The sequence below is a fragment of the Rhamphochromis sp. 'chilingali' genome (assembly GCF_963969265.1).
Source record: "Rhamphochromis sp. 'chilingali' genome assembly, chromosome: 10".
Classification (NCBI taxonomy): domain Eukaryota; kingdom Metazoa; phylum Chordata; class Actinopteri; order Cichliformes; family Cichlidae; genus Rhamphochromis; species Rhamphochromis sp. 'chilingali'.
In genome coordinates this window covers 18,719,499-18,744,801 of record NC_137937.1, presented here as the reverse complement: position 1 = coordinate 18,744,801, position 25,303 = coordinate 18,719,499, and the positions used below count along the sequence as shown (strand labels likewise).

Below are 25,303 nucleotides of genomic sequence, written 5' to 3'. Positions count from 1 at the left end.
AATGCGTTTCACAAAACGAGTATTAATTGATCAACAGTGCTGATTCTTCAAGAACAACATTTCTAAACAATTCTGTGGGCATTTCTTTCAACTTTTTTAGTATTTGACAACATTATTTCAACCTGAGAAATGTGTCACATGCAGGAGTCTCACTGTGACTTTAGGTAGCACGTTATAAAAGGCAGAAGAGGGAGGCCATAAAGCCAGCAGCTGATCGAAATATGACAGAGATGTCTGCCAGACTATCCAGGGACATGCCAGGTCGCACACAATGTATATAAATCTACTCTTTGGAACAGGGTATGTGAAGAATCACAATAAAAGGACAAATAATGTGTGGAGGAAAACAAAAAAAAGATGGGGGATGGGAAGGTGTTGAAGATTTCCTCCACATCAACAGGATAATGGCAAACACCCTCCAGTGTTTCAAGTCATTCAGAGACGGGAAAGACATAAAGATGCAATTTTGAATCACTTGGCATAGTTAAACACATCTAAAACTGATGTAAAAGACTGATGCAAACTAAAGGAAAGCTGGATCATTTCTCAAGAGCAAGAAAAGGAAGTCTCTGAAAAATGTATAAACAGCATGTTATCATTAGGTTTGCATACTGTAAACACACATAAAGATTCAGATTTCCAAATTCCAGTTATTTAACAGGTTTTATGATTTTTTTTTTCCTATGCTGATCAGTTTGTCTAACATAGAAAATTTTGCATAAAAATGTACAAAACTTGCAATTTTACTTCCAGGCCCAGGGAGGGTGCCCGGAGGTGAGCTCTTGGTGGCCAGACCTTAGTTCACGGGGCCTGGCCGGGCACAGCCCGAGGAAGGGAGACAGGCCCACCCTCCTGTAGGTCCACCACCTGGGGGTGGACACCCTGGAGGACAACTCCCCGGGTCCCGAGACTAGCAACTGGGGCACTGAACCTCACCTCTCTGGTGGGGAAACAGCCTGAGCTAGTGCATAAGGCTGAGAGGTACCGACTAGATATTTGATCCTTATACAACTGTTGCAAGCGCTTGGTCCGCACAGCCGACAGTATGTTGGACTCTTTGTTACCCATTCTGTTCATAATTTTTATGGACAGACTTTCTAGGCATAGCCAAGCGTCATCAGGCGGTGGCCTCGCCACCTCATTCACATGAGAATGAGAATCAGCACCTCCAAGTGTGAGGCCATGGTTCTCAGGTGGAAAAGGGTTTAGTGCCCACTCCAGTTCATAGACAAACTCCATTTGGGACAGGAACTCAAGTACCTCGGGATCATATTCTAGAGTGAGGGGAGAAGGGAGCGGGAGATCAAATAACAATCCTATGGCTACAGTGATGCACACACTGTACTGGTCTGTCGTGGTGAGGAGAAAGCTGATTGTAAAAGCGAAGCTCTTGATTTACTGGTCAATCTACATCCCTACCCTCGCCTATGGTCACGAGCTTTGGGTACTGACCGAAGGAACGACATCGCAGATGCTAATGGCAGAAAAGAGCTTTTTCCGAATGGTGGCTGGCCTCTCCCTTAGAGATAAGGTGAGGAGTTCGGAGCAGAGCTTCGACTCCTCCACATTGAAAAGGGCCAGTTGAAGTGGTTAGGGCCCCTTGGGCTCCCTCCTGGGTGAGGTGAGATGAGGTGAGGTAAGGTAAGTTGTTCTGGACATGTCCCCGGGGCAGACCCAGGACACGCTGGAGAGATTATATTATATTATACATACATACACACACATATATATATATATTATATTATATCTCTCCAAGGGGACACCTTGGTGTTCCCTGGGCCAAACTGGAGGAGTTGGCCAGCGAGAGGGAGGTCTGGACTTTTCTGCTTGGGCTCCTGCTTCTACGACCTGACCCGGATGAACAGAGGAAAATGGATGGATGGATGGATATGATTCCACAGCAAAACAGGGAAAGGCATTGTTTAAAAAAATTAAGGCAGTTTCAAGCATCTTTGGAGTTTTGTTATTAATAAAAGATTACTAAATATACAATCTGTAATTACTTATTATTACTGCCTTTGTTCTTGCTTTTGTCCAGTGACAGCTAAGATGGACTGCAGGCGTGCAATGACCCTGAATTTAATAAACGGTTAAGAAAATGGATATTTGGATGGCTGGATGGATGGATGGACAGATTGATCGATATGCTTTGTACTTGAGTTAGAACAGTGGCAGAACCTGTTATTACTGTAACTGGAATTAGAATCTATTAAGCAGAAGACAAATGACAGTTTTTATTTGTTTTCTAAGGGAAGAAGAAGAAAACAAACTATGCGTAGCTGAGTATAAACAAGCCCAACCTGCCATGCGTGACTTGCAGAAGTGACAGTGACAATAAAGGAGTTGGCAACTGACAGGTGAAGCCAAGTGTTAATAATTGTGCCACGGATAACTGAAACACTTAACAATGTGGCAGTGTTTTATTCTAAACTGTAAGTTTATTTGAACTGCTGCAAAATTCACAAAGCTATGTTGATAATTCTGAAGAAAAGGAGACTCTGAATCAGGTGGTGTTTTTGCATGTATTACTTTTCTTGGAATAGTAAACTTAGTCAAATATGCTGAAGCTAGTTGCCTCTACCTTCACACTAAACAAAGAGATTATGCAGCAATGAAGGCATAATGACAAAGAGCACATGTCACTATGTGTGCATTTGGAGTGACACAGCAGCCACAACTGCTCCTAACTATTGATTTTCCTGACAGTCAGGAGCATTATGAGGTGAGGCCCTATGCGACTCTAGAGCTGCAACTCAGCCCATACTACATTATTTAAACCTGCTGCACAGGTCAAGGAATCAGGTCGCTCAGATCTCTTTGCTCTCTAACCCCTTGTTGCCCAGAGCCGCCTGCGGTAATACCAGGAAAACTCACATACGTCTTCAGTGAAAGGTCAAAAGCATCATGCGAGGTGAGAAAGAGGCAGTCACGCTGCATCAAACTGAAACGCACACCGAGACCAGTCTTTGAGGGGGTCAGCAATACGTTACCTAGTTATGTGTTTTTGTAATCCTGAGGTGCACAGTGGACCGCAGCTACTAAATACTACTACCATGGGTTCATTTTAGGTATGTCGGTATTCAAACCCATCTAGTATTCAGTTACCCTCTGACCTGAATGGAATTGAAGGCTCTGATGACTAATTAACCCAGGTCACCTGAGTAAAACACTATTAAACATAAATCAATTACTTTTGTGCTTGATTGAACCCATCGACGGACTGTTTCAATACTGACACCAATGCAAGAGCGGTGGTGCAGGACAAGGTAACATAGTGACCCACGTGCGGAAAGGGAATCCAGCTTAGCCGATATGTAGGATTATGGATGTGTCTCAGCGTAATTATGTTTAAACAATGGACTTTGCTCTTACTTGTCTCAGTTACAAGTGCAGTACAGCAGTATGTGGGATTGGTGTACAAAGAAAAGGCAAACAGGGCACTCTATAGATTTTGTAGAGGGATACTGTTGTGCGTGCACCGCTGGGCCCTGCTTTGACAACATCTGTATTCTGACAGAGTCTCCTCTCTCAATCTAGATCTAACTGCCTGCAGCCTCTGCCACACAGGAGCTGGAGGGGGGAGCTGAGAAGAATACTTACAAGCCTCTACCACTTTGTTGGAAATAGGCAAACACACACACGGACATACACACACACAAACTTTCACAGTATATCCCTGCCAAGTCAAGCATTGTGGTGTGGCAGGAGGAGCCTCGGGAGTCTAACAGCCAAATGTGTCCTCTAGCATTAATGGCTGCTTCGGCTGACTGAAGGGGGAAAACACCTTGAAGAATCATACATCTGAACAGCCACTTGGCTCCAGCAAGGGACAAACTGATTGACATTTGCTGAAGTCTTGCAAAACACGCCCGCCCTCTAATACAGAGCACACATGCTCGGAGTGACGGTATAGTCTTAGCTCTTCTCTGAATTATACAGCAATAACAACACAGGAGAGAACAAAAAAATGTGGAGCTGAAACTAGACTTAAAAATAAATGTATCATTCTCTTGAGATACAACCAGTATTTTTCCTTCTTTCACGTTCTAACTCAGATGACGCTTAGAAAACATTCATTCCAAGGTATTGAAATTGTCTGAGTATAAATCATGGTGAGCATGCCTGGCCCTCAGCCAAAGATCACCACGGGTGTTACAAACTCCTCAAGCAAAGAATATGACCTGTAGAAATGGAAAATTATTTCCAGGGATCTGCTACTTCACTGGATCCCCAGCAAAGATAAGGGGATAAACTGAGAGCAGCTGTTGGTGTCAACGAAGCGCTGCTTTGATCTATCGTGTATCAGAGACAAACAAAAATGGAAGCTCTTTTCTAAGACTGCAACTCCCCTCGTGGTTGCATGCCTCCATCAGTGGGTCACACTGCAGTTTAAATCAGTGTTTCCATTTTGCTCAGTGATGGGAGTGATTCCTCATTTGAGGTTATGTTTTGCTGTGTATGTACTGTAATAGTGTGTAGTTTCAGAGAGGAAAAACAAGTTAAATTCTTCATCTTCTCGGTTTGGCCAATTATTTTGATTTGGAAAGACAACGTGTTGATAGATGCTAATGTTTCAAATATGGATCTTGCTGAAAAGAAGCAGGAAGTTATAATTCTTCAATGCTTCACAAACATCTTCAACCCAGTAGCACAGTTACACAATTTTTTTTATTGAATGTTACACAGAGGGGATCTTTGACCTGCTGATGCTGCAAGTGAGCAGTAGTGCCACATTCAAAATAAAATTCTCAAGGTGTTTCAAAAATATGTTGACAAAAAAGAAAAAGAAAAAAGACAGGACACTGCCTCAACTTAATGCCTGCTACGGGCACCAGTAACCTCTTCAAACTGCTCAGAAACAGTTTATCTAAGAAAGCCTGAAAATATCTGTGCACAAACTACAGAGTATGACCCACAGCTGGGCTATGATACAAAGCATGACAGAAAACTAGTAACTAAAGGATGTTAAACTCAGTGTCGTCTTATTGTACTATTGGTTTAAAAAAATCACTTATAGATGTATATACTGGAATACAGATTCTGAATCCAAAAATTCCAGTCTGCCTTCAGATATTAAAGTGCTCAAATTATGCCTTGTGAGGTTTTATTTGTCTGTTATACTTTCTTTATTCATGTAAAGAATTCCATGCTGTTCTCTCCCAGGAAACATGGTACTTCTCTTCATCATTAAGTAACACAATGGCATAATGGCTACTTACCTAGTTCTTTTGGTACACTCTCAAACAAGTGCTTCAACTAAATCCACATGCAGCCAGATGCCATGCAGTCCACTATCAATTCCTCGCTAGAGTACCTTCTGCTAATTCTTACTCGAAAATATCTCAGCTATGAACAAAGCACACCAAATGTTCTGCTGCTGGTTGCAACGGTGAACACAAGAGTCTTCATGCTCTCACAGCTTCTGAGCTGTTTTACTTCTGATGGCAATGTTGCAGCAATAACAAGGCAATCACCATGTGTTTAATGGTAGAATGGCACAAAGCTATGTACTAGCCACTCTAATAGAGATGACTTTCCATTGAAAATATTCCCAGTTTTCTGTTTCTGTTGTCAGACAATAAACAGAGCATAAAATAGAGACATACAGCGTAACACATTAAGACTACTGGAAACCTGCCGCTTGGCATATTTTTCAACCTCTGCTCTGTGCTGACAAAACAATCATTTACATAATGTGCCGTGATTTACACTTAAAACGACTTGTTTTCTGTTAGCAGAAACTAACCTGAGTTAAGGTGGTGAAGCACTTCACCAAAGCTGCCTGACCATAGACAGCACAAAAGATAAGCTGTTTCAAGCCGTTTTGGTATTTTCAAACTGACTTGCTAAAGCACATTTCAGTATCCAGTGATCACATCTCGAAAAATCTTCCTTTTTGACACCAAAATGTAATAAATAGACTTAATGCTTTATAATTATGCAGTATAACCTGAAATGACTTTGACTATAAACCCATTAGCAAAATGTCAACAGCTCCTGCAGAGGACAGCTCTCGCCTCCTGGTGGCCGTTACAAAAAACTGCAGGTTTAAGGGCAGTTATGCATTAGCTTCATTTGTTCAGATCTGGAAACCAGCTCCATCTTTTATACTGTCTATGTGTCTGACTTTCTTCATGCCCACTGACCAATCAGAGGAGGATGGACTTTTTGGGAGGTGACCAATAAATGAGCTAAAACAGAATGATTCAAACAGATGTGATGATGATGAGTGATGATGTTTTGCATCGTCAAACTAATTTAGATACTAGACAAAGACAATGTGGCTAAATACAAAATGCAGTTTAAAGATTAGTTCATTAATTTACAGGAAAAAAATTAGCCTTAGCCCGTTGTAAAAAAAAAGCTGTTGGCCACTGAACCTAACAACTGGCTGTGTCAACCCTTGGAAGCAAGAGCTACAATCAAGCATTTGTGATAACTGGCAATGAGTCTTTCCCATCACTGTGGAGGAATTATGGCCCACTCTTCTTTGCAGAATTGTTTTAATTCAACCACACTGGAGGGCTTTCCTGCATGAATGGCCTGTTTAATGTCATACAGAAACATCTCAATTGGATTAAGCAGCCTCAGACCATCAGACTATGATGTTCTTTTTATAAAATGCTGCGTTAGTTTTACACCAGATGCAACAAAACTCAAAGCTTCCAAAAAGTTTAGCTTTTGTCTCATCAATCCACAGAATCATTCCCCATATGTTTTTAGATCAAAGATGTTTTTGGTAAATGTGAGATGAGCATTTGCGTTATTTTAAGTCAGCAGTGGTTTTCTCTTTAAACTCTCCCATGGATGCCATTTTTGCCCAGTCTTTTTCTCACTGTTGAATCATGAACGTTGACCTTAACTGAGACAAGTGAAGCTTGCAGTTCTTTAGATGTTGTTCTGGGTTCTTTTGTGACCTCCTGGATGAGTCATCGATGCGCTCTTGGAGTAATTTTGGTAGGCCGGCCACTCCTTGGAAGGTTCACCACTGTTTTAACTTTTCTCCATTTTTGGATAATGACTCTCACTGTGGTTCGCTGGAGTCCCAAAGTCTCCGAAATTGCTTTGTAACCATTTGCAGACTGATAGATGTCAGTGAATTTATTTCTCAGCTGTTTCTTTAGATCATAGCATGATATGTTTCTTTTTCAGGCCTGGGTGTGGTTAATGACATGGAACTTAGCTAAGCAAAAACATGGTTAATCACAGTTAATTCATGATTTATCAAAGAGGGACAATTACTTGCTTGCATAGAGGCAGAGTGGTTTCTCCTTTATAAATGAAAACATCATTTAAAATCTGCATTTTGCATTTACTCCAGTTATCTTTGTCTAATATCAAAATTAGTTCGATGATGTGAAATGTGTGATAAATATGCATAAAAATAAGAACTAAGGTAGGGCTGTTCTGACAAAACCAAATTCACAAATTTTAACAGCTGGACTTTGTTTCATTAATAGTTATGAGTCAGTTATTTATTAATACAAATGTCATCTCCAGTTGAAAACTAATTTAACTATTGTAACTATTTTAAAATGTTAAATATTTTGAAATCATCTACAAAGCCTAAATGGATTTAAGTTAGACTGGAGAATAAACAAAGTATACAGTATATTATCCCAAAGCTGTTTCATGCTAAGCGTATTTGGCTTCTTGAATTCGACACATCAGCATTGGATGAATCAGAATGAAGAGGTAGGCCTTATCGTTCAATAGCACAGCAAGATCGAAAAGTAAACACAGATTGTCTTGCAATCAGTATCTGAAAGACAAGACGCTCCAGCTTTAGCTGTTAGCCTGTGTCTGCAGGTTCCCTGATATCAACAAAGAGCCCGCTGCAGCTCTGCACTGTCTCTGTTGTTGTGGGCGATTGGAATGGACATTTGTACTCTGCTGAAGGACCGTAAACAAGATTTTCAGCATAGCACCGGCCTGGCCAGGTTGACAGGGTGGTCTTATCTGATCTCAAACCAGAGAAAGGCAATAGGACAGACCAGGACAGACCAGGACAGCTCAGTTTGAGACGCTGATAAGAAGATGCTAAGAGGAAATGGAAAGGAGAAACAGACAGCTTCCAAGATGAACATTTTCACAATTTAACACCTTATAACACATTTACACATCTTTTTGATATTTGCTACGTTTTTGTCTGCTTCAGGTTTATTTGGCTGAGTGAGACCCTTCGTTCAAATAAAATAAAATAAAAACCAATCAAATCAATATGTAGTGTAAAAGCAACTTACCTTGTCCTTGCCCTGCTTCTCATCTTGATATACATTCCACTGCTCTCCATCATTACTGAAAGCGACTTTATATGAGCCAACAAACTGGACATGGCCGAAGTCTTTCGCTCCCTGGGTGATGATACCTGTCACCTTGGTTGGCACAAGCAAGTCCACCTGAGAGGAGCAAAGCCCAAGGAGGGATGGGAGCAGAGAGAAGGAGAGGCAAAACCAGAATGATAAATTCGATTGCTCAACAAACTCAGGTAGCAAAGTGTCAGATATGCTAAGTTTTCAGGATTAAGTCAGCATTTTTCCTTTCGATTTTATCTGAGGATTTACTGAATAAAGACACCGGGCGCCAGTCAAGTCAGTTTCAATTATTCACAGAATATTGAACAACAAGGCTAAGTCCACAATCTCGCCTCAGCAAAACAGAAATTGCATGCTGCAGCAGCTTCTGAGACCCACACTGCTCCATTTGGGTTAATTTTTAATAGGTTCTCATTTGTTGCAAACAATTTACTGCGCAAGGGTTCCAGGCAGTAAATACACAAACTGTTACATTTATAGGCTTTTTAATGTTCAATTATGCTTTATTATATTCAAAAGTACATAACACTGTTGGTCTGAAACAAAAAATGAAGTTAAGAAGAATTTCAGGATACAGGCTACACTTTGAACCAAGGAGATGATAATCAAGCTTTTTGGGGCGAGATTTTACCACCATGATAATTATGTTAAATAAATATTGCATTCATTAAGTGAAAGGGATTGAAAGTAATTTTTAATCTAGTCCTCAGCAAAGCCATGCATAACTTTAAGGTTTAAGTGCAGTATTACTAAATAAATAGTTTGTTTTTTCTCAGGAATCAGTGGGTGTGTAATGTGAGACCCCTTTAACACAATGAAAACCTGAAAACTCTGTAGAACAACAGAAAAAAGTTTATTGTTCTTGTTATTTAACATGCAATTCACACATTTTTTTTTTTTTATAAAAAGGAAATTTTGTTTTTCCATCTTCCATTTTTAAACGAGGACATTTTATATTAGATAAACAGCAAACTAACATAATAACAACACTGCGTAGGTGATATCAAAGAAGCTGCTTTAGGCTGGTACCCCCTTTACACAAAATAGCTCAAATTTAACAGTAAAGCTGTTCTACTTAGCACATACATCAACGTGGCACCAATTTGCTATGAATAGAGGATGAAATACCGGGTTCAACTTGACATTTTGCTGTGCCATAGATAGCTGCAAAATTTAGAGGCGCAGCGAGCGCATGAGAGAAATGTAAGTATGCAGAGTTGTTTCTTTTGCTGAATATGCTGTACACAACACCAAGACAACCATGCATCACACTAATTGGCCTGGTCACAGGCCAACTTATACTGTGTCACACTGTTCTGATAAAAAAAAAAAAAAAATGCCCCCCTCATAGATTAAACAAATAAGCAAACAAACTAGCGCATGAGGTATGGTTTAGTTTCACTCCGTCTCCTGGTTTTGACACGTTGCAGAACCCTGCAGTGCAGCTTGGCACATCACAAAACACTTTCCAGTTGACTGCATTATCTGTTGTGACGAGTTAGAAAAAAAAAACCCTCTCTCTCTCACACACACACACATGCAAACACACACAAATGCAGGACACCGGAGGCTGACAGGTAGTTTGCAAAACCTAAGCCTTAATGACAAGCCAAAGGAATAAATAAAATTCCGGAAGGTTGTTCAACAAAGTTCAAAGAAAACAAGTAAACCGAAAGCTAAATTTGCAAGGAACACAATAAAAAACCACTAGTATCAAAATAGAGGAATGCAGTTTAGGATTACACACAAAGGCTGACACAACCAACAAGGGACTGGACTGTAAATGCACAGAAAACTATCAGGTAAGCAAGATGCAAATGAAGGGAAAACCCCCCCCCCCCAAACAACAGACAAAAAGAAAGTTTGGTAAAATAAAACTGAAAGAAATGACATGAATACGCAGAGGGGGGAAAATTAGCTCTAAAGAAAGAGCAGGGAAGTGATCTTACAAAATCAAAATTACAATTAAACCCCAAACCCTGACAGTTTTGTCTTAGCGTTAATGCAAATGAGATGACAGCAAATCTTAGTACTGGGTATTACAGAGGCTTTAAATGATGACACTGTGCTGTGTGCTATGCTACATAAGCAGACACAGGTTTGGATTACAGTGAAGAAGTTTTTGTCTCCTTCCCTGTTTCTCAGTTTTTTGTTTCATTTGTTTTAATCTCCAAACAAATTTTAATTACTAAAGTTAAACTAATAGTTGTGGCTGCTTGAGATCTGACGAGGATGGATCACCCTTATGTTGTGGTCTGGCTAACCCTAGACGGGCCATAACAATAATGTTTTCCCTTTGCAAATGAAATCATCACTTAAAACCTGAACCTTGTATTTACTCTGGTTATCTTTGTCCAATATTCACATTTGTTTGACGATCTGAAACATTTAAGTGTAACAAATATGTAAAAAAACAAAAAAATCAGGAAGGGGGCAAATAGTTTTTTATGGCACCGAAGGTCCAAGGTAAGGCCACACTATCTCTAAAGGGATTAACTCAGCCAACATATGTGAGATGATAAGCTACTGAAAGCAGAACAAAGGTTTGGGAGTGGGACATTTATTTCACTGAATACCTGAAGCACAGGTATGCAACTAGCGAATACAGTAGCGTGCTATGGATGCATTATCTAATTGTCGTGAAAGCTCTATTCATTAAATTCCACTTCTAAATGAATTTTGTTAACACCTCCGTTTTTTTTATGCACCACAGTTCTCATTGCTGTTTCTAAGAGAAGCTGCGGAAGTGTTGTGGAATATTTGCCTGTGATGTATACCTTTAAAAAAAACACCCAACACTGTTATAATGAAAATAATGTCAAGCCACCTCCTGAATAAAGGGTCCAGAAAGAAATGGTGGCAGACCTAGCTCGGTTGATTCAGAGGGGCATGGCATTGTGAGGCTTTGATTATGCTGCAGTTGCAAAACATTGAGGTAATCTTGTTCTACCCGAGCATTCAAGTCTGCCACCAAACAAAGGCATGCTTAAAGGGGAACCAGTAATTGCTGTCACAGGTAGCGGTCAAAAAATACAGCCGCCCCTAGCGTCCCTGCCTCTCAACGCTTTGATGGCCCAAACTGCATTAGGGAGCGAGATAAGCTTGTTAAAGCACGGCCTCTCCTCCAGCCCCCACCTTCTGTTCTTTCCTCCATCACGCTCTCAACCCCGTTCTCTCCTCCACAAGCTTTTAACCCAGACAAACTAGGAGCGTGTGAAGTCTTTGTAGCAATCTCTGAATGCTTGTGGCGTACAATTTACAGAGAAGTGAAACACGAGAATCTATTTTAGGATTTGGCTTTCTGAGTCTGAGATTACAAAATTAGATTCATCTCATATCTAAGCTCTCAGTATTACCAGAACCATGAGCCGCAGAGGCAATAGGGAGTAACTGACAGGGTCAGTTACTTATTTGTACTTTGTCTTTGATGGCTTTGTGCAAAGTGGAAATGTTTGTACACTTCTGTCAGAGAAACACTTATCTCTCCCGCTCATTATGAGTTGGTATTTAAATGTCCTGTTTGTATTGAAATGGTTTTGCCACTGCAGGATAAAGAAGATTAATGCAGCGAGAGGAAAGCTTAATAAGGAGCCGAATACGTCCCACTTTTCTATATTATGAATACAGTACGTGCACATATACAGCAACCTGCTAACAGTCTTCGTCCAGCTGTGCTGATTTAACTGTATGCAGCGAAGACTCGTTTAATCTTTGCAGCCTAAGAGAGGTGTTGTGTCTTTGTGTATACTGTATATTTAGAGGGCAGAATTCAGAATTCAACTCACAGTCATGAGGCGGATAGTGCTACGGCCCATGAACCCCACAACAGGGCAGCTATCATTAAAGCTTAAAGATGCAACAAGAACATTAAAAAGTGCTTTTCTGTCTACAGGAAGTTTCCACATACCTGTAGGAGGTTTGTTTACTTACTCATGAAAACTTAAACAATGCACTGTATGCTTCATGTGATCACGCTGAACGTGAACATCTTGTCATATTACTACAACTCAGTTGGTAGCATGATAAAATAGCACATGGCCTGGTAAGGAGACCAGGGCAGTGCTGAGAAAAAATCAAGTTGAATTGTGTCAAGTTCAGCAGTCAGAGAAAAATGCACGTGTGATGCAATTAAGAACAAATTAAAATCTGTTTCACGTATTACAGGCATAATAACAGTCAAAATTGCACTGGGGCAGTCAGTCCTGCATATGTTAATTGGTAATGTTAATGGCTCTCATTGCTAATGAAACTTAGCATTAAATTGAATTTGTTATCACTGTTTTAGGCGTGTGTTGTTTGATTTTAATCTCACCTTTAAGAAAGAAAGACCACCAACCAATGTACGATTTATGTCACAGCTACCCTGAATTACGAGTATTGGCAATTACCAAAACCCTTTTTTCATGTTTTTGTAATGGTTAATCCACCAGTATGTGCAAGCGCTGAAATCGAAAAGAGATTTTTAATGCTAAAATCGAATTATTAAAATACAGGAGACAGAGCTGGTGGTGTTAAGATTTTAGTTGGGAGTAGGGATGTTCCTGGTGACTAATTTCTTAGTCACAAGGGGAAAAAACTGACTGAGTAGTTTAAAACCACGAAACACTGAGATATTAAGTTAAATTTGAGAACCGTTTAATGGAAAATGTCAAAAACTAATAACAAAGGTATTTTAAACTATTTGTCACATTCTTCAATAATGCTGCTTAACTGTGGAAAAGGAGGAAAAGAGGAAGACCTCAGAGGTGGTTCATGTAGAGAAGGAGGACATGCAGAGGGTTGGTGTGACAGAGGAGGATGCTAGAGAAAGAGGCAGTCGAAAGAATAAGATTATATACACAATACTGTAAAAAACATAAAAGACGCCTTACAAATCTGACAATTACACTCGTCAGTCATCTGCAATTGTACAGTTTTTACCACTGGATGTTTGATGTATTTTTGTAAGAATTCAATCCAAACAAAGTCACCTAATGTCACAGTGTACCTTTTTGTGGACTGATATACATTGGACTGAGTAATCACAGCAGACAGTTGAACCACTGTGGATGTTTGTAGACTGTTCCTGCTGTTTGCTGATGCGAAGTCAAATAAGGGAGCCATTACACAGAGAAATGGCCCATTTGCTTTGAGTTATGTATGAGTTATCAGAGAGGCAGCTGGTGACATGTAATACCGTCTGAAAACAGCATAACATGCCAAATGGCAAACACTTTTATATACTGGTTCAAACCACCTGTCTCCAAAAAAGATCTTTAATCCAAAAAGCACACATGAAATTACAAAAAAAAAAAAAAAAAAAAAAAAAAAAATGAGGGATGAGACTGCAGGCAGACAATTTCCAGACAGATGGTTCAGTGAGTACAGCACCTCTTTACTGAGAGCAAAAATGAGCCTGTTTGTGTTATGATACCTTTCTAAGCTTAAAGATGTGCCACTGCACACAGAGGTGAGCTGGCTAAGCCTATTTCATAAAATGAACCACTGGTCTGAGTCTCGCTGAGCTGACGAAGTTTTTTTTCTTTTCTCTGTATGACAGCACATTGTCCCAGTACCATGAAAGTGAAAATGATAGCATAAAAAAAATAAATTGCAACATATTTACGGCTTTACAAATCACCTTTAAATTTCTGAAATGTGAATATCATATATCAGATATATTTGTTTATTATTGTAAAAATGTCAGCATATAAAACCAACATGAGAAAAAGTTTTATTGTAAATAAAACAGAAATGCATGACACACGCTCACGCAGGATTAGTGACTGGCTTGGGTGACAAATACACAGTATATATCTGGGGAAGTGTTAGCTTGTCCATAAATGTACACTTCATTGTTAGGTGATTTGTTTGATAAAATACTGTTGTCACTAACTCTAATCAGCTCAGATTATATTGTTGTATTATATAATTTAAGGGAACAATAACTCACCTAATGTTACACCTCTGTTTATGTTACCTAAGGAGGTCTCCTGCTCCACGAGTGAATTATGACTCATTCTCTTCTCGTTCCTCCTCGTGGATGCGCACAAACCCACGCACCAGCGCTCAATCAACTTCACTTTTTCCTTGTGATGTTGTTTTCTACTCCACAGTGCAGTACAAATGATCACTTTTTGTGTTTCGGTTACCATCTGTCTTACGCAGCCATGTTATATAGAATTATATAGAATCAAGTCTACAAGCTAACAAGCTCCCTGCATTAGCACGCAGACCGAGATGTGCGTACTCCTACAAATTTCAGTATGGCTCGTGCACACACACACTCACAGATAGTGGATCCTCCTTTCTTACACCTTTTGTGACCGGGGTGAAATGGCCTGCATTTGTATAGCGCTTTTCTAGTCCCTAAGGACCCCAAAGCGCTTCACACTACATTGAGTCATTCACCCATTCACACACTGGCGATGGCAAGCTACATTGTAGCCACAGTTGCCCTGGGGCGCACTGACAGAGGCGAGGCTGCCGGACACTGGCGCCACCGGGCCCTGGCGCCACCGGGCCCTCTGACCACCACCAGTAGGCAAACATGGGGTTAGTATCTTGCCCAAGGATATTTGGCATGCAGCCAGGAGGCAGCCTGGGATCGAACCACCGACCTTCTGATTAGTGGCTGACCTGCTCTGCCACCTGAGCTACAGCCACCCTAAGTGGTGGTGGGATGTCAGAAGGTATAAATGGCTGCTGAGTTCTCACACACTGAAAGGAAGGTTTGCAGGCAGTTTGAAGCTGCCCTGGAGCATTTAGCATACAAAAGTCAATGTCACAGAGGGAAAGCATAACAGGCTGGTCAGTGTGGCTGTGACCGTTCACACTTGGGCGTAAACATTTTTTCTTTTTTAATTTGACTGGACTATACTGATTTCAAAAGTCCTAAATGTCAAAATAAGAATCAAATGCAGTCGCCTGAAAGAAAAATCTTCATGTGCCGTGTGTCTTTGTCGCAGCGAGTCAGCTGGTTGGCTGGTCAAAGCACATCTTACAGCCAAAATGAGAGGGAAGCAGTAACTCACAGTGAATTGCAAACACACAAATTTGAAAGGCAAACAGTTATACATGCCAGGAACATTGCATGCATTAAACATCCTCCCCTGCACTCTTCTCACTCCTTTCTCTCTCATCTTCCTGGCAGCGCTCTCGAATGAAGCAATGCTGCATGTAACTGAATTTAAATTCTTTGTTGCTAAAAATAAATAATTTTGTTTGTACATCTTATCTAGCGACACCAGCAGTATCATTTCCATTTATCCGGTGAATGCTAATGTTGCTAAAGTTAGCATTTCAGCATGTCTGGTAAGCCTCGATCGTGTTAATTTAAGTCCATTTTAATTGCTACGGTGCCAAACATCGCTGGCATTTCACATTCAGGGAGTAGGGGTCCTTGTGTTTTTTCCCTGGTATTTTCCCAAAGTTCAATAAGCAATTTTTGGTAGCAAAAAGAAAAACAATAGATGAAAAGAAAAGGCGAATTAGAAATCTCCCAGACATGACAAGTTCTGACTGTCAAACTTCAACCTTTACCCTCAATTGAACCTCCAAATGTGGACTTGGACTCTATCAGCCAAACCTGACAGAATGGCAGCATGAGAAGTTTTATCCATAAATGTATCCATATTAGATACATAATAAATCAGAGCGCACGACCAGTATATCGGTAGGGTGGATGTACTGGCGAAAATAAGCTGTTTGCTGATATTTCAGCATCAGAATTTCTAACAGGAGATAAATGAACAGTTCAAAAGTAAAGAAGAGACACTTCATTTCTTCATATTACTTGTCATCTTTAAAGTGATGTTGAACAAATGTTTTCCAGACTTTCTGATGTTCTTTCTTTAATTGTGCCTGGCCATTTTATGAGGAATGTACTTTAGTGGGGTTAAGTTTATTGGTGATTCTAAATTGCCCATAGGTGCGAATGGTTGCCTGTCTCTGTGTGTTAGCCCTGCGACAGACGGGTCCAGGGTCTACCTCGCCTCTCGCCGTATGACAGCCGGGGTAGGCTACAGCCTCCACGTAACCCTGATAACGGCAAGTGGAAGAGAATGGATGGATCTTTAGGCACTTTGTTACTAGGAGCCTTTCACAAAAATGGATAATTTGATCAATTCAGTTTTATTTACAGTATATAGCGCCAAATCACAAAAACAATTGTCTTAAAGAGGCAGCTGTATAAGGTAAAGAAAAAAGAAACGAGTGTAAGGGAGAAAAACCAACAACAATACAAAGAAAACAGAGAAAAGCAGTGTGGGACAGAAAATGGAGCATAAGAAAGCCAACATCCAAAGAAGAGCTTTGGATTATGGACAAGAAGCCTGCAGAACTATTCCTGAAGACTACTTAAAGAAATTACTAGAAAACTGCCTAAGAGAGTTCAGGCTGTGTTGAAGAATAAAGGTGCTCATACCAAATATTGACTTTTAATCTCGTTGGAATTGTGCAAACTCTGATGGTACAAATATCCAGGCTATACCAAACTTGCTTTGTATTATGCGCCTCAGGCTAGGAAGATACTCCAGATGTCTAAGGAATGGTCCTTCATATTCTTCATATCATTTTATTTTCCACTTTATTTCCTTATTAAAAAATATTTTTTAAGGTTTTAGAACATTGCACTGCATTTTTTCCCCCATTTTCCTAGAATAATACACAGAAATGAGGGGTGGCTAAAGACTTTTTCACAGTACCGTATCCTATAGCCATAATTTATTAAAATACTGGTGGTGGTCAGCGGTACCCCTCAGCTTCCTGGTAGATACACTTACATTACTAATTTCAAAATGCTAAGTGACTTTCTTCTCGAGTAACCGCATCTACAAGATTTGAGAAAATCTGACCTTTGACCTCAACCTTGAGGTTAAGGTCACTGAGATTCTAACTCTTCCGAGATTTTTAGTAGCTACACCTATGGTATCAACTTAAAAGTCTTACTCGTTCTTGAGTTATTGCATTCACAAACTTGGGTGTTCATGTTGCCCGCCTGCCTGGCAGGGTGATGGCAATATCGCATCGTTTTACGGAGTAAAAACTATTTGATAAATTAGTAGTGAAATATGACCATCCGCCTTACAGTCACAGCTTGAAACAAAAAAACCTGCAAGGTCAGCTTTTTTTAGACCTCATTCATCCAATCCACAACTTCAAAGCACAGCTCCATGCTTTAAAGGAGAAAGTGCATATTCAGATTATTAAATGATTATTTAATTTCCATTCTTTGCTCTAAAGCAAAGTCAGACTTTAATCAAAGCAACCGGCTTAGAGCACAAGCACTGCTATCTGAAAAGGCCTCTTTCAGAAAACTTGGAGCACATACTGTAGCCATAAAACAGATGGAGCCTCACTTCAGCATGTCAAGTTAAGTCTAAATGGTTGCACCGATGCAGGGAATTGGTCATGGCAAAAGGAAAGAAATCAACCATGGTCATCTGGATCATTTAGAGCTATTACGGCACGGAGAACATCATCTGTAGCCAGATGCTTCCCATGTCAGAATGAGTGAAGTGTGGGAGTTGGATCCACACGCGTAAAAAATGGTCTTGATGGTGCACTAGTAAGGGACTTGGGGAATTTCACACTCTGTTTAATGCTCACTGTGGCTAGACATCTGATGGACACTTACTCACAGCGAAAAATCTAAAGCATTCTGTCTCCTTGTGTGATCTTGACCGAACTCAAATCTGTAACTCACTCTGGTGGGAAGAGAACTCCTTACTGTTGAAATATTAAGCAGGCGTAAAAAATGTAAAATGATTTAATAACCTAAAGAAAGGTTTTCCATTTTATCGCTGATTACTCTTTCTGGAGGTAGTGCAAACGAGGTTGCAGTTTAAAAAATAAATGTTTACTCCGAGTGCTGCACTTATATCTCATCATACCTGATAGGTTTGTAGCTTGAACCCATCCGCTGGAACGTTGAAGACAATATAATTACACTGCTAAGCAAGACACAAATAGGCAAAGTTCTTCATGTTACTCGTGCACGGGAGAGACCGGACAGAGCGCCGTCCCTTCGCTTGACCCCAGTTGCTCTCGTCCGTCCTCCCGTAACACTGTCCTTTTATTGAGGTTACATGAATATGCATAGGTTCATTAACATACGACGTCTACATACAAACAAAGCGTACCTTGCCTGTGTGTGTGTGTGTGTGTGTGTGTGTGTGTGTGTGTGTGTGTGTGTGTGTGTGTGTGTGTGTGTGTGTGTGTTGCTGATCAAAGGGTCAAACATCCTTGGTCAGGAAGAGGGTAGACTAGACCCCCCCCGGTGAGGAAGTCCAGCAGTTCATCTAAACAGAAAAGCACTTAGACTAGAACAGACGTAGCTACGTTAATCCTACCATAAAACAATTAAAACAAGATGCGACCTCTTCCCGTGCTCCCAGGATGTAGGTGTGCATTCTAGTGTGGAATGCACACCAAGCCTCTGTAGCCTGTTAAAGATCACACAACTTATCACTACACAATTGATTATACACCTCTAAGCATCTATGGTTAAATATTTCTAAGCATAAATAACAATCAACAATACAAACTCTAACAATACCACTTTCCCCGCTTCCTTCTCCTCCTTCTCACACGGTATATGAAATATTCATATCAAATTCTCACACATATGGACATATATAAACACACAGTGCACAAAATGGAAGAGAAGGAGGACATCGTAAGCAATAAAAAGAGGAAGTGATGAAATTAAAAAACACATTTATGGACATAAGTGCATACTGCAGTATCATATCTACACAGCCACAGCTTGGCTTCAGACTATTCTAAATTTATCATGATACTCTAGCATGTAGCAGTCCTCCTTAAATCCAGTCCATACTCTCCTGAGTGGATATCATGTCTGATTTAAGTGTACAGATGTGAGTAGCGGATGCCCCTGTGTGCCAAGAGATGGCTTCCAAACACGATGAAACCACAAGATACACATGCAAAACACAGCGAAACTCTGCTGCACCGATTTAAGATCTGGCACCTTCACTTCTGACAATTCCTGCAGAACCACGGCATGCTCTGCTGCCGACTCATGAATCAATCATCCCGGGATAAAACAGACAAATGCATCCTGCGTTAGGTCAGAAGGAATGAGAGAAACAGAGGAAGAAAGAGAGAGAGGATGTGGTGCTGAAGGATAAGATGGCTTCCTTTGATAATAAGAACAAATGAGTTATTTTACACAGATTTTAGACCTGGACATTTAAGGATGTGGTGGGAGGGAGGAAACGCTAAAAAGAACACAACCAAATGAAACAGAGAAGCAGATGGATTTACCATTCCTTCTATAACTTTATTTGGAAGCTAATTGAATCAGCACACTAGCTGCAGGGAATCTGAATAAAATAGAGCCAAGAAAGAGTCGTATTGGACAGGGTGGAAGTGAGGCTCGGACGATAACGCTTCCACTGAATTTACATCGGGCATGTTTTCGGCTAGTGTGCAAATTGTTTTTGAGTTCATGGATAATGGTGTCAAAATAATAGAATTCGCAACATCCATCCATCCATTTGCTTCCGCTTATCCTTTTCAGGGTCGCGGGGGGCGCTGGAGCCTATCCCAGCTGTCATAGGGCGAAAGGCGGGGTACACCCTGGACAGGTCGCCAGTCTGTCGCAAGACTAACACATAGGGACAGACAACCATTCACACCTAGTGGCAATTTGGATTATCCAATTAACCTATCCCCACAAGCTGCATGTCTTTGGACGGTGGGAGGAAGCCAGAGTACCCGGAGAGAACCCACGCAAACACGGGGAGAACATGCAAACTCCACACAGAAAGACCCCGGCCTGATGGTGAACTCAAGACCTTCTTGCTGTGAGGCAACAGTGCTAACCACCGTGCCACCGTGCTGCCCAGAATTCGCAACATATGTGAGAAAAATGTTTTATTTTTGAATCAACAGTTACTTTTTATGTCTATTCAGATTATATTATAGTTGGGTAGCCAGCAGTTACATATGCAGTAGCAGATGTGTCCCATCTGACATGCTTTTTCTACTGAAGTCTGATAAGAGCCCAGAGCGATTCCATTTAATATTCAACAAAAAAAAACAAAACAAAAAAACTTCCCCACTTGTAAAATCATTCACGCACCGCCCGTAGCTACACGGTGCAAATTTCAATTTGCCTTTCTGCAACTGAGATGGCACGTCAGCGCTGGCAGTGGGATTTGGAGCAGCGGTCATCTGTTAACATGGCTTTCAAAGTCAGAACCAGCAGGCAGTGCCGCAGCCCAAGTTTAGGCAAGCACGACTAACAAATAAAACTAAGCAAAATAAATATTTACGCAGAAAAAGGATCGGCTAATATTATGTTGGATAAAATCCCCATCGACAAGCGTGGCTGCAACCTGGCAGATCACTGTTCATAGTTCATGGTTATGTGCTTCTCAGCGGCATCTGAAACAGAAACCGATCGGAGATGTTTTCCCTGTAGCAGTCGCTTTCTTCAATTAGTTCAGAAAGAAAACTTAGCTACAGGCGCCGCTCCTATCGATTCGGTTTTGTATTTAGTGCAGTAGGACAAATAACGATAAAAAGCTGCACAGCCGGGAAAAATAAAGAATGTGATTAGAATGCTGAATAGTCCAATCTGCAGGGACAAGTGCCTTTATCTAGTTTCAACCAGATCAATATGACAGTAATAAAAAAAATGCTGGATTAAGAGGACACCACGTTTGTGCTGCCTAATATTTGTTGCAAAAAAAATCTTCCACTGCAGAGGGGATCATACTTGAAGGACAGAGAAGACAGCGACTCACCCTTTAAAGTTCCCAGTGAGTTCTTACTGTCTCATGCAAGTATTTGCAACAAAGTGCTGGTCTTTTGTTCTTGAAATAAAGACATGATCATTGCCATGCTAGACAATAAGAATCCCTCTTAAATCCTTTCATGCCACAATGCCTTTGCTCTCTCAGTTGCAGCTTTTCTGTTTTTTTTTTTCTGTTTTTTTTTTCTTTCCTTTTTTTTTTTTTAGAAAGGACACACTTCATCTTTGCTGCATAAACACTCAAGAAGAGATGAGAGTTTCAATGGGACAAATTAAAGCCATTCTCCTCTGTGGATGGATGAGACAAACACCCAGCTAATTCTATTGATTAAAAGAAATAGAGTTTGCAGTCAGCAGCGCTGTATTTGAAGCAGCAATTTGATTAGGAAGCTGCGCTCGGCAAAATTGGTGAAATGATAATACCCGGTTTGATTATATTAAATGCAGGCTCACAGGCACTGTGCAGGACTCAATCTTGCATCACATTTACTTATTGTGCGCTCTTGTCTTTGACCCACATGAGAAAAAGTGTGAAGTGTCAACGTGTAAAATGCTTTATGAACGAACACTGTGGGTGATTTTCTTCAACAGTATATTAATTAATGCACTTTATTACAAGTGCATTTTGAATTGCACTATAAATTACACTCATAGAGGTTTAAAAATTGATGAATGCTTTTAAAGAGTAAATAAAAAATTGCAGGATTATAATCATTCACTACTATATCTGAAATTAATTTACTGACTTTAATGTAATTTTTCTGCTCCTATTACAAAATTCACTCTAATGAAACAACGGATATCCGCAGATGTGTTTGTGTGTTTATTTAGACTTTTGAGATGCACTGATGCTGTCAAACCAGGTAAGTGCAGTGCCTTCTTTTGGTGGGATATCACACGCCTTTTTTGAGATATCATTTTAATTCCTTAGTTTATAAATACAACATTACCAACTGCAACATTGACCTTTACTGAGGTTAACCTGTCTGTGAGAGTGGGTGAGATAAAGACAAGCTAAATGACAACATAACAACATTTATTTGATCTTATTTACCACTGTTTGTTAGGAAATGCAACCCATTAAAAAGTTACACTTTCTGGTAAAAATCATGAATACTGCTTTTAGCAAAATGTTTTTTTAATCTAAATATTTGCTTACTGAGTGTCCTGAGTGCCTTTAATCATCTATCCATCTATCTATTTGAACAAGTCACCATTCTGTCCCAGGGCGTACACAGAAAGGCAACCACTCACGCTCACATTCACATCTATGCATGTCTATGGACTGTGGGAGAAGCTGCAGTACCTGGATAGAATAAGCAAACCCGGGGCCTCGTTGCTGTGAAACAATGACGCTGTCTGCCACACCACCGCCCCTGTAATAATCAACCACCCACAGCAAGCAGGGTTACTATGACTGAACACTGAGAACATTAACGAAACCGAGAGTGCTTCATGAATCTCAAGATGAGGATAAGGCGAGAAGAAGAACATCTGAGTAACAGCTGAGCAACAGACTGTTCATCCCATTTAAACGTTGGCTTGTATCTATCTGAAGTGCTGCTTGTACTGTGCCTAGCCTTAACACGACAAGACTAATCTCTCACATTCATCCTGCTGGGAGTCTCCTCCGGTACTGTATAACCACTGCCATTCCTTTTTGGTGCTGATAGACTTTGGATTCCAGACGTGCTTCATATTAAGAGCATTGGACCATGAATTAAATATATCCACTTGCCTCAGATGAACAGTGCTTAGTGGCTTTTACGCTTCTCTCTCTGGAAATCTTACTTGCTTAAAAGCCATTAATACTGTACGAAATGCCTTAAGTATGCTAAGGAAGTATTGCCATTGTCTCCATGACATTGAGGGATCCTTTAAACTTTTGAAGTGTTTCTTAAGTATGCAAATCACAAAGAGGTACTCAATAGAGTGAAAAGTATTTTTTTTTCCATTAAAAAACATAGCAGTATAACCGGATCACTAACTCCTGCTACAATATGACTTTTTAAGGTCCACGAATTAAAGCAATGCTCATTTAAATCGAGAAGACTTCAGACAAAAAGCTCAGCTAACCTGCTTCTTTTCATGCCGGTAATGTCTTCTTCTTCCTAGGTCAGGACTGCTCTTTCAACATGGATCATTTCTTGTGATTTAAACAAGGAAATGGTCAAAACCACCAATTACTGCTATCAACAACCATATACAAAGTACTGCGTTAAACTGTTCACATAGCCTGGTATTTATTTCATACTGATTCATGAATGAAGGTAATAGATAAAAAATATAAACCAGAACTTGATGATGCAATCTGCTGTCCTACTGTCTCGCTATTTTCAAGGTGGCAGACTGGAACTTTGTCAAAGCCAAAAAGCTGGAGAGGGAAAACTATCTCCTGGCTGGCCTTCATCATTTTTAGTGAGCATTGACTACACAGACTCATTTAGCCAATGTCAAGAAATAAATGGCTGCAACCCAATTCTGTCATATACCTGTAGTGCTTTATGATAATTTCCAACTTCCCAAACCTCCTGTACTGGTAGTATCAATCCAAATTCTTAGGATCAACAGAGAAGATGAGAGTGCAATAGCTTTTTTTTTAAACTGATACTTGATTTCTGCACATAATATTGGCATTGAGGAAATGTGTGCTTGTAAACTAGTGCTACCTTGATCTCAGCTCTCTTTGGCAGTTCTTTAACTTGTTACCCCATCTTTGTTTGTAATCGCCCAATGTGTTTTCTCCTCGGTCCCACGTGCTCCAACAGAGAGGCACTTCTCCCCCCCATGAGTACCCAGTACTTCACCCGCTGCACTTTCAATATTTACCTCATCAGCATCTGCCTAAGTAAACCCGCACTATCATAGTTCACACTAATTATGTGTGCTCTGCTCTGCATGTTAGTTTATGGTTGCTCATTTTTCTTTCTTTTTTTTTTTACGATCCTGCAACATCAATGCTCTTCATTCAATAAGCCCGTGTTACAAACTAAACAGTGATAATATCTGGGCAAATCTGTCTAATACAGAGTAAACAGATGGATTGGTGTGATTTACTTACAGAAACCACAGAAACTCTGAAGCACTGATGCTGTGTTTGAATCCATAAATGCTAATGCTAGACTCTAGGTTTAGATGTAAATAATAATATCAGACACAGGCCTATGGTTTTCTTTGGTTTTCTTATTTTTGATGATTGCTCACAAGACTAAAGAAAAAATGTTTTCTTCTTGTTTTTGTTTCCACTAAAACAAAAACCTTGCAATGATTAGCTTTGTTGAGGTTGAATCTCCATTAATAGCATTACTTCATGTATCTGATTTTCATTTGGTCAAAGGACCTTAAAGGATACATATTTGATTTTATTTATTTATTTTATTTTCCTTGTGACACTGAGTGGAAAGACACTACAAAAAAGGTTTATTATTTAAAATTGTGTCAAATAAATGTGTTTATGTTAAGTAAGTGTGGTGTCCATTGTGTGCTGGAAGCCTTATTGTTCCTGTGGTGGAGCAGCTACTACCAATCTCCTTTACGAAACTAGCCTCGGACGGGGGATATAGATATTTGGGACGCATTTGATTTCTTGTAACCTATTTCTAGAGAAACTGTGATTCTGGGTTAAACATCGGGGTGAAATTGATGACACCGACACCTAGTGAACTGCCCAAGGTCAACAGTCCTGATTTCCACGCATTAAAGGTTTGGCGTAAGTACAGATTGCGTTACACCTGCATCTTATTTTCATTTTTATTCTTAAAATTTACAGCAATAGGAAAATGAAAAGGATTTCCATTTATTGTAAATAACTACTTGTGGTCCACCTGCAGTTTTTTCACAGCCTACCAGTGAGCTGTGACCCATGCTTTGGGAGTAGTTGGTCAAGCACATGGTGACTCATCAGTGTAAAAAGGATATGATGTTACAGCTGCTACAACACCACTGCATTAAAGAAACAGTGTATATATTAGCAACAACCACTGTTTGCCGAGTAAACCATTAGCGCCATTATTAAAAAGAGAGTTACTGTACTTCTTTCAAAGTTTTCACACAAACCTCGCTCACTCTGCATCATCAGAGGCAGAGGTGATTATCAGGGTGCCACAGCCGCACACCACACGTATTCATCATTTTAAGGAGATAATTGGGTGTGAAAACCATGGAGACGGGGGATAACAAATGAACCACAGACCGGAATTGCGTTCATAACTTGTTTTGTAACCTT

General features: G+C 40.2%; 1 protein-coding gene across 4 annotated transcripts in view; it reads right to left on the bottom strand.

Annotated features, from left to right (window-relative positions):
* edil3a (EGF-like repeats and discoidin I-like domains 3a) overlaps positions 1-25,303 on the bottom strand; it is a 135,354-nt gene that overhangs the window by 6,792 nt on the left and 103,259 nt on the right. For all 4 annotated transcript variants that reach the window (XM_080893272.1, XM_080893273.1, XM_080893274.1 and 1 more), the window contains one exon: positions 8,244-8,399. In XM_080893272.1, coding sequence (XP_080749398.1) covers positions 8,244-8,399 — 156 coding nt within the window. The remainder of the gene's footprint in view (positions 1-8,243; positions 8,400-25,303) is intronic.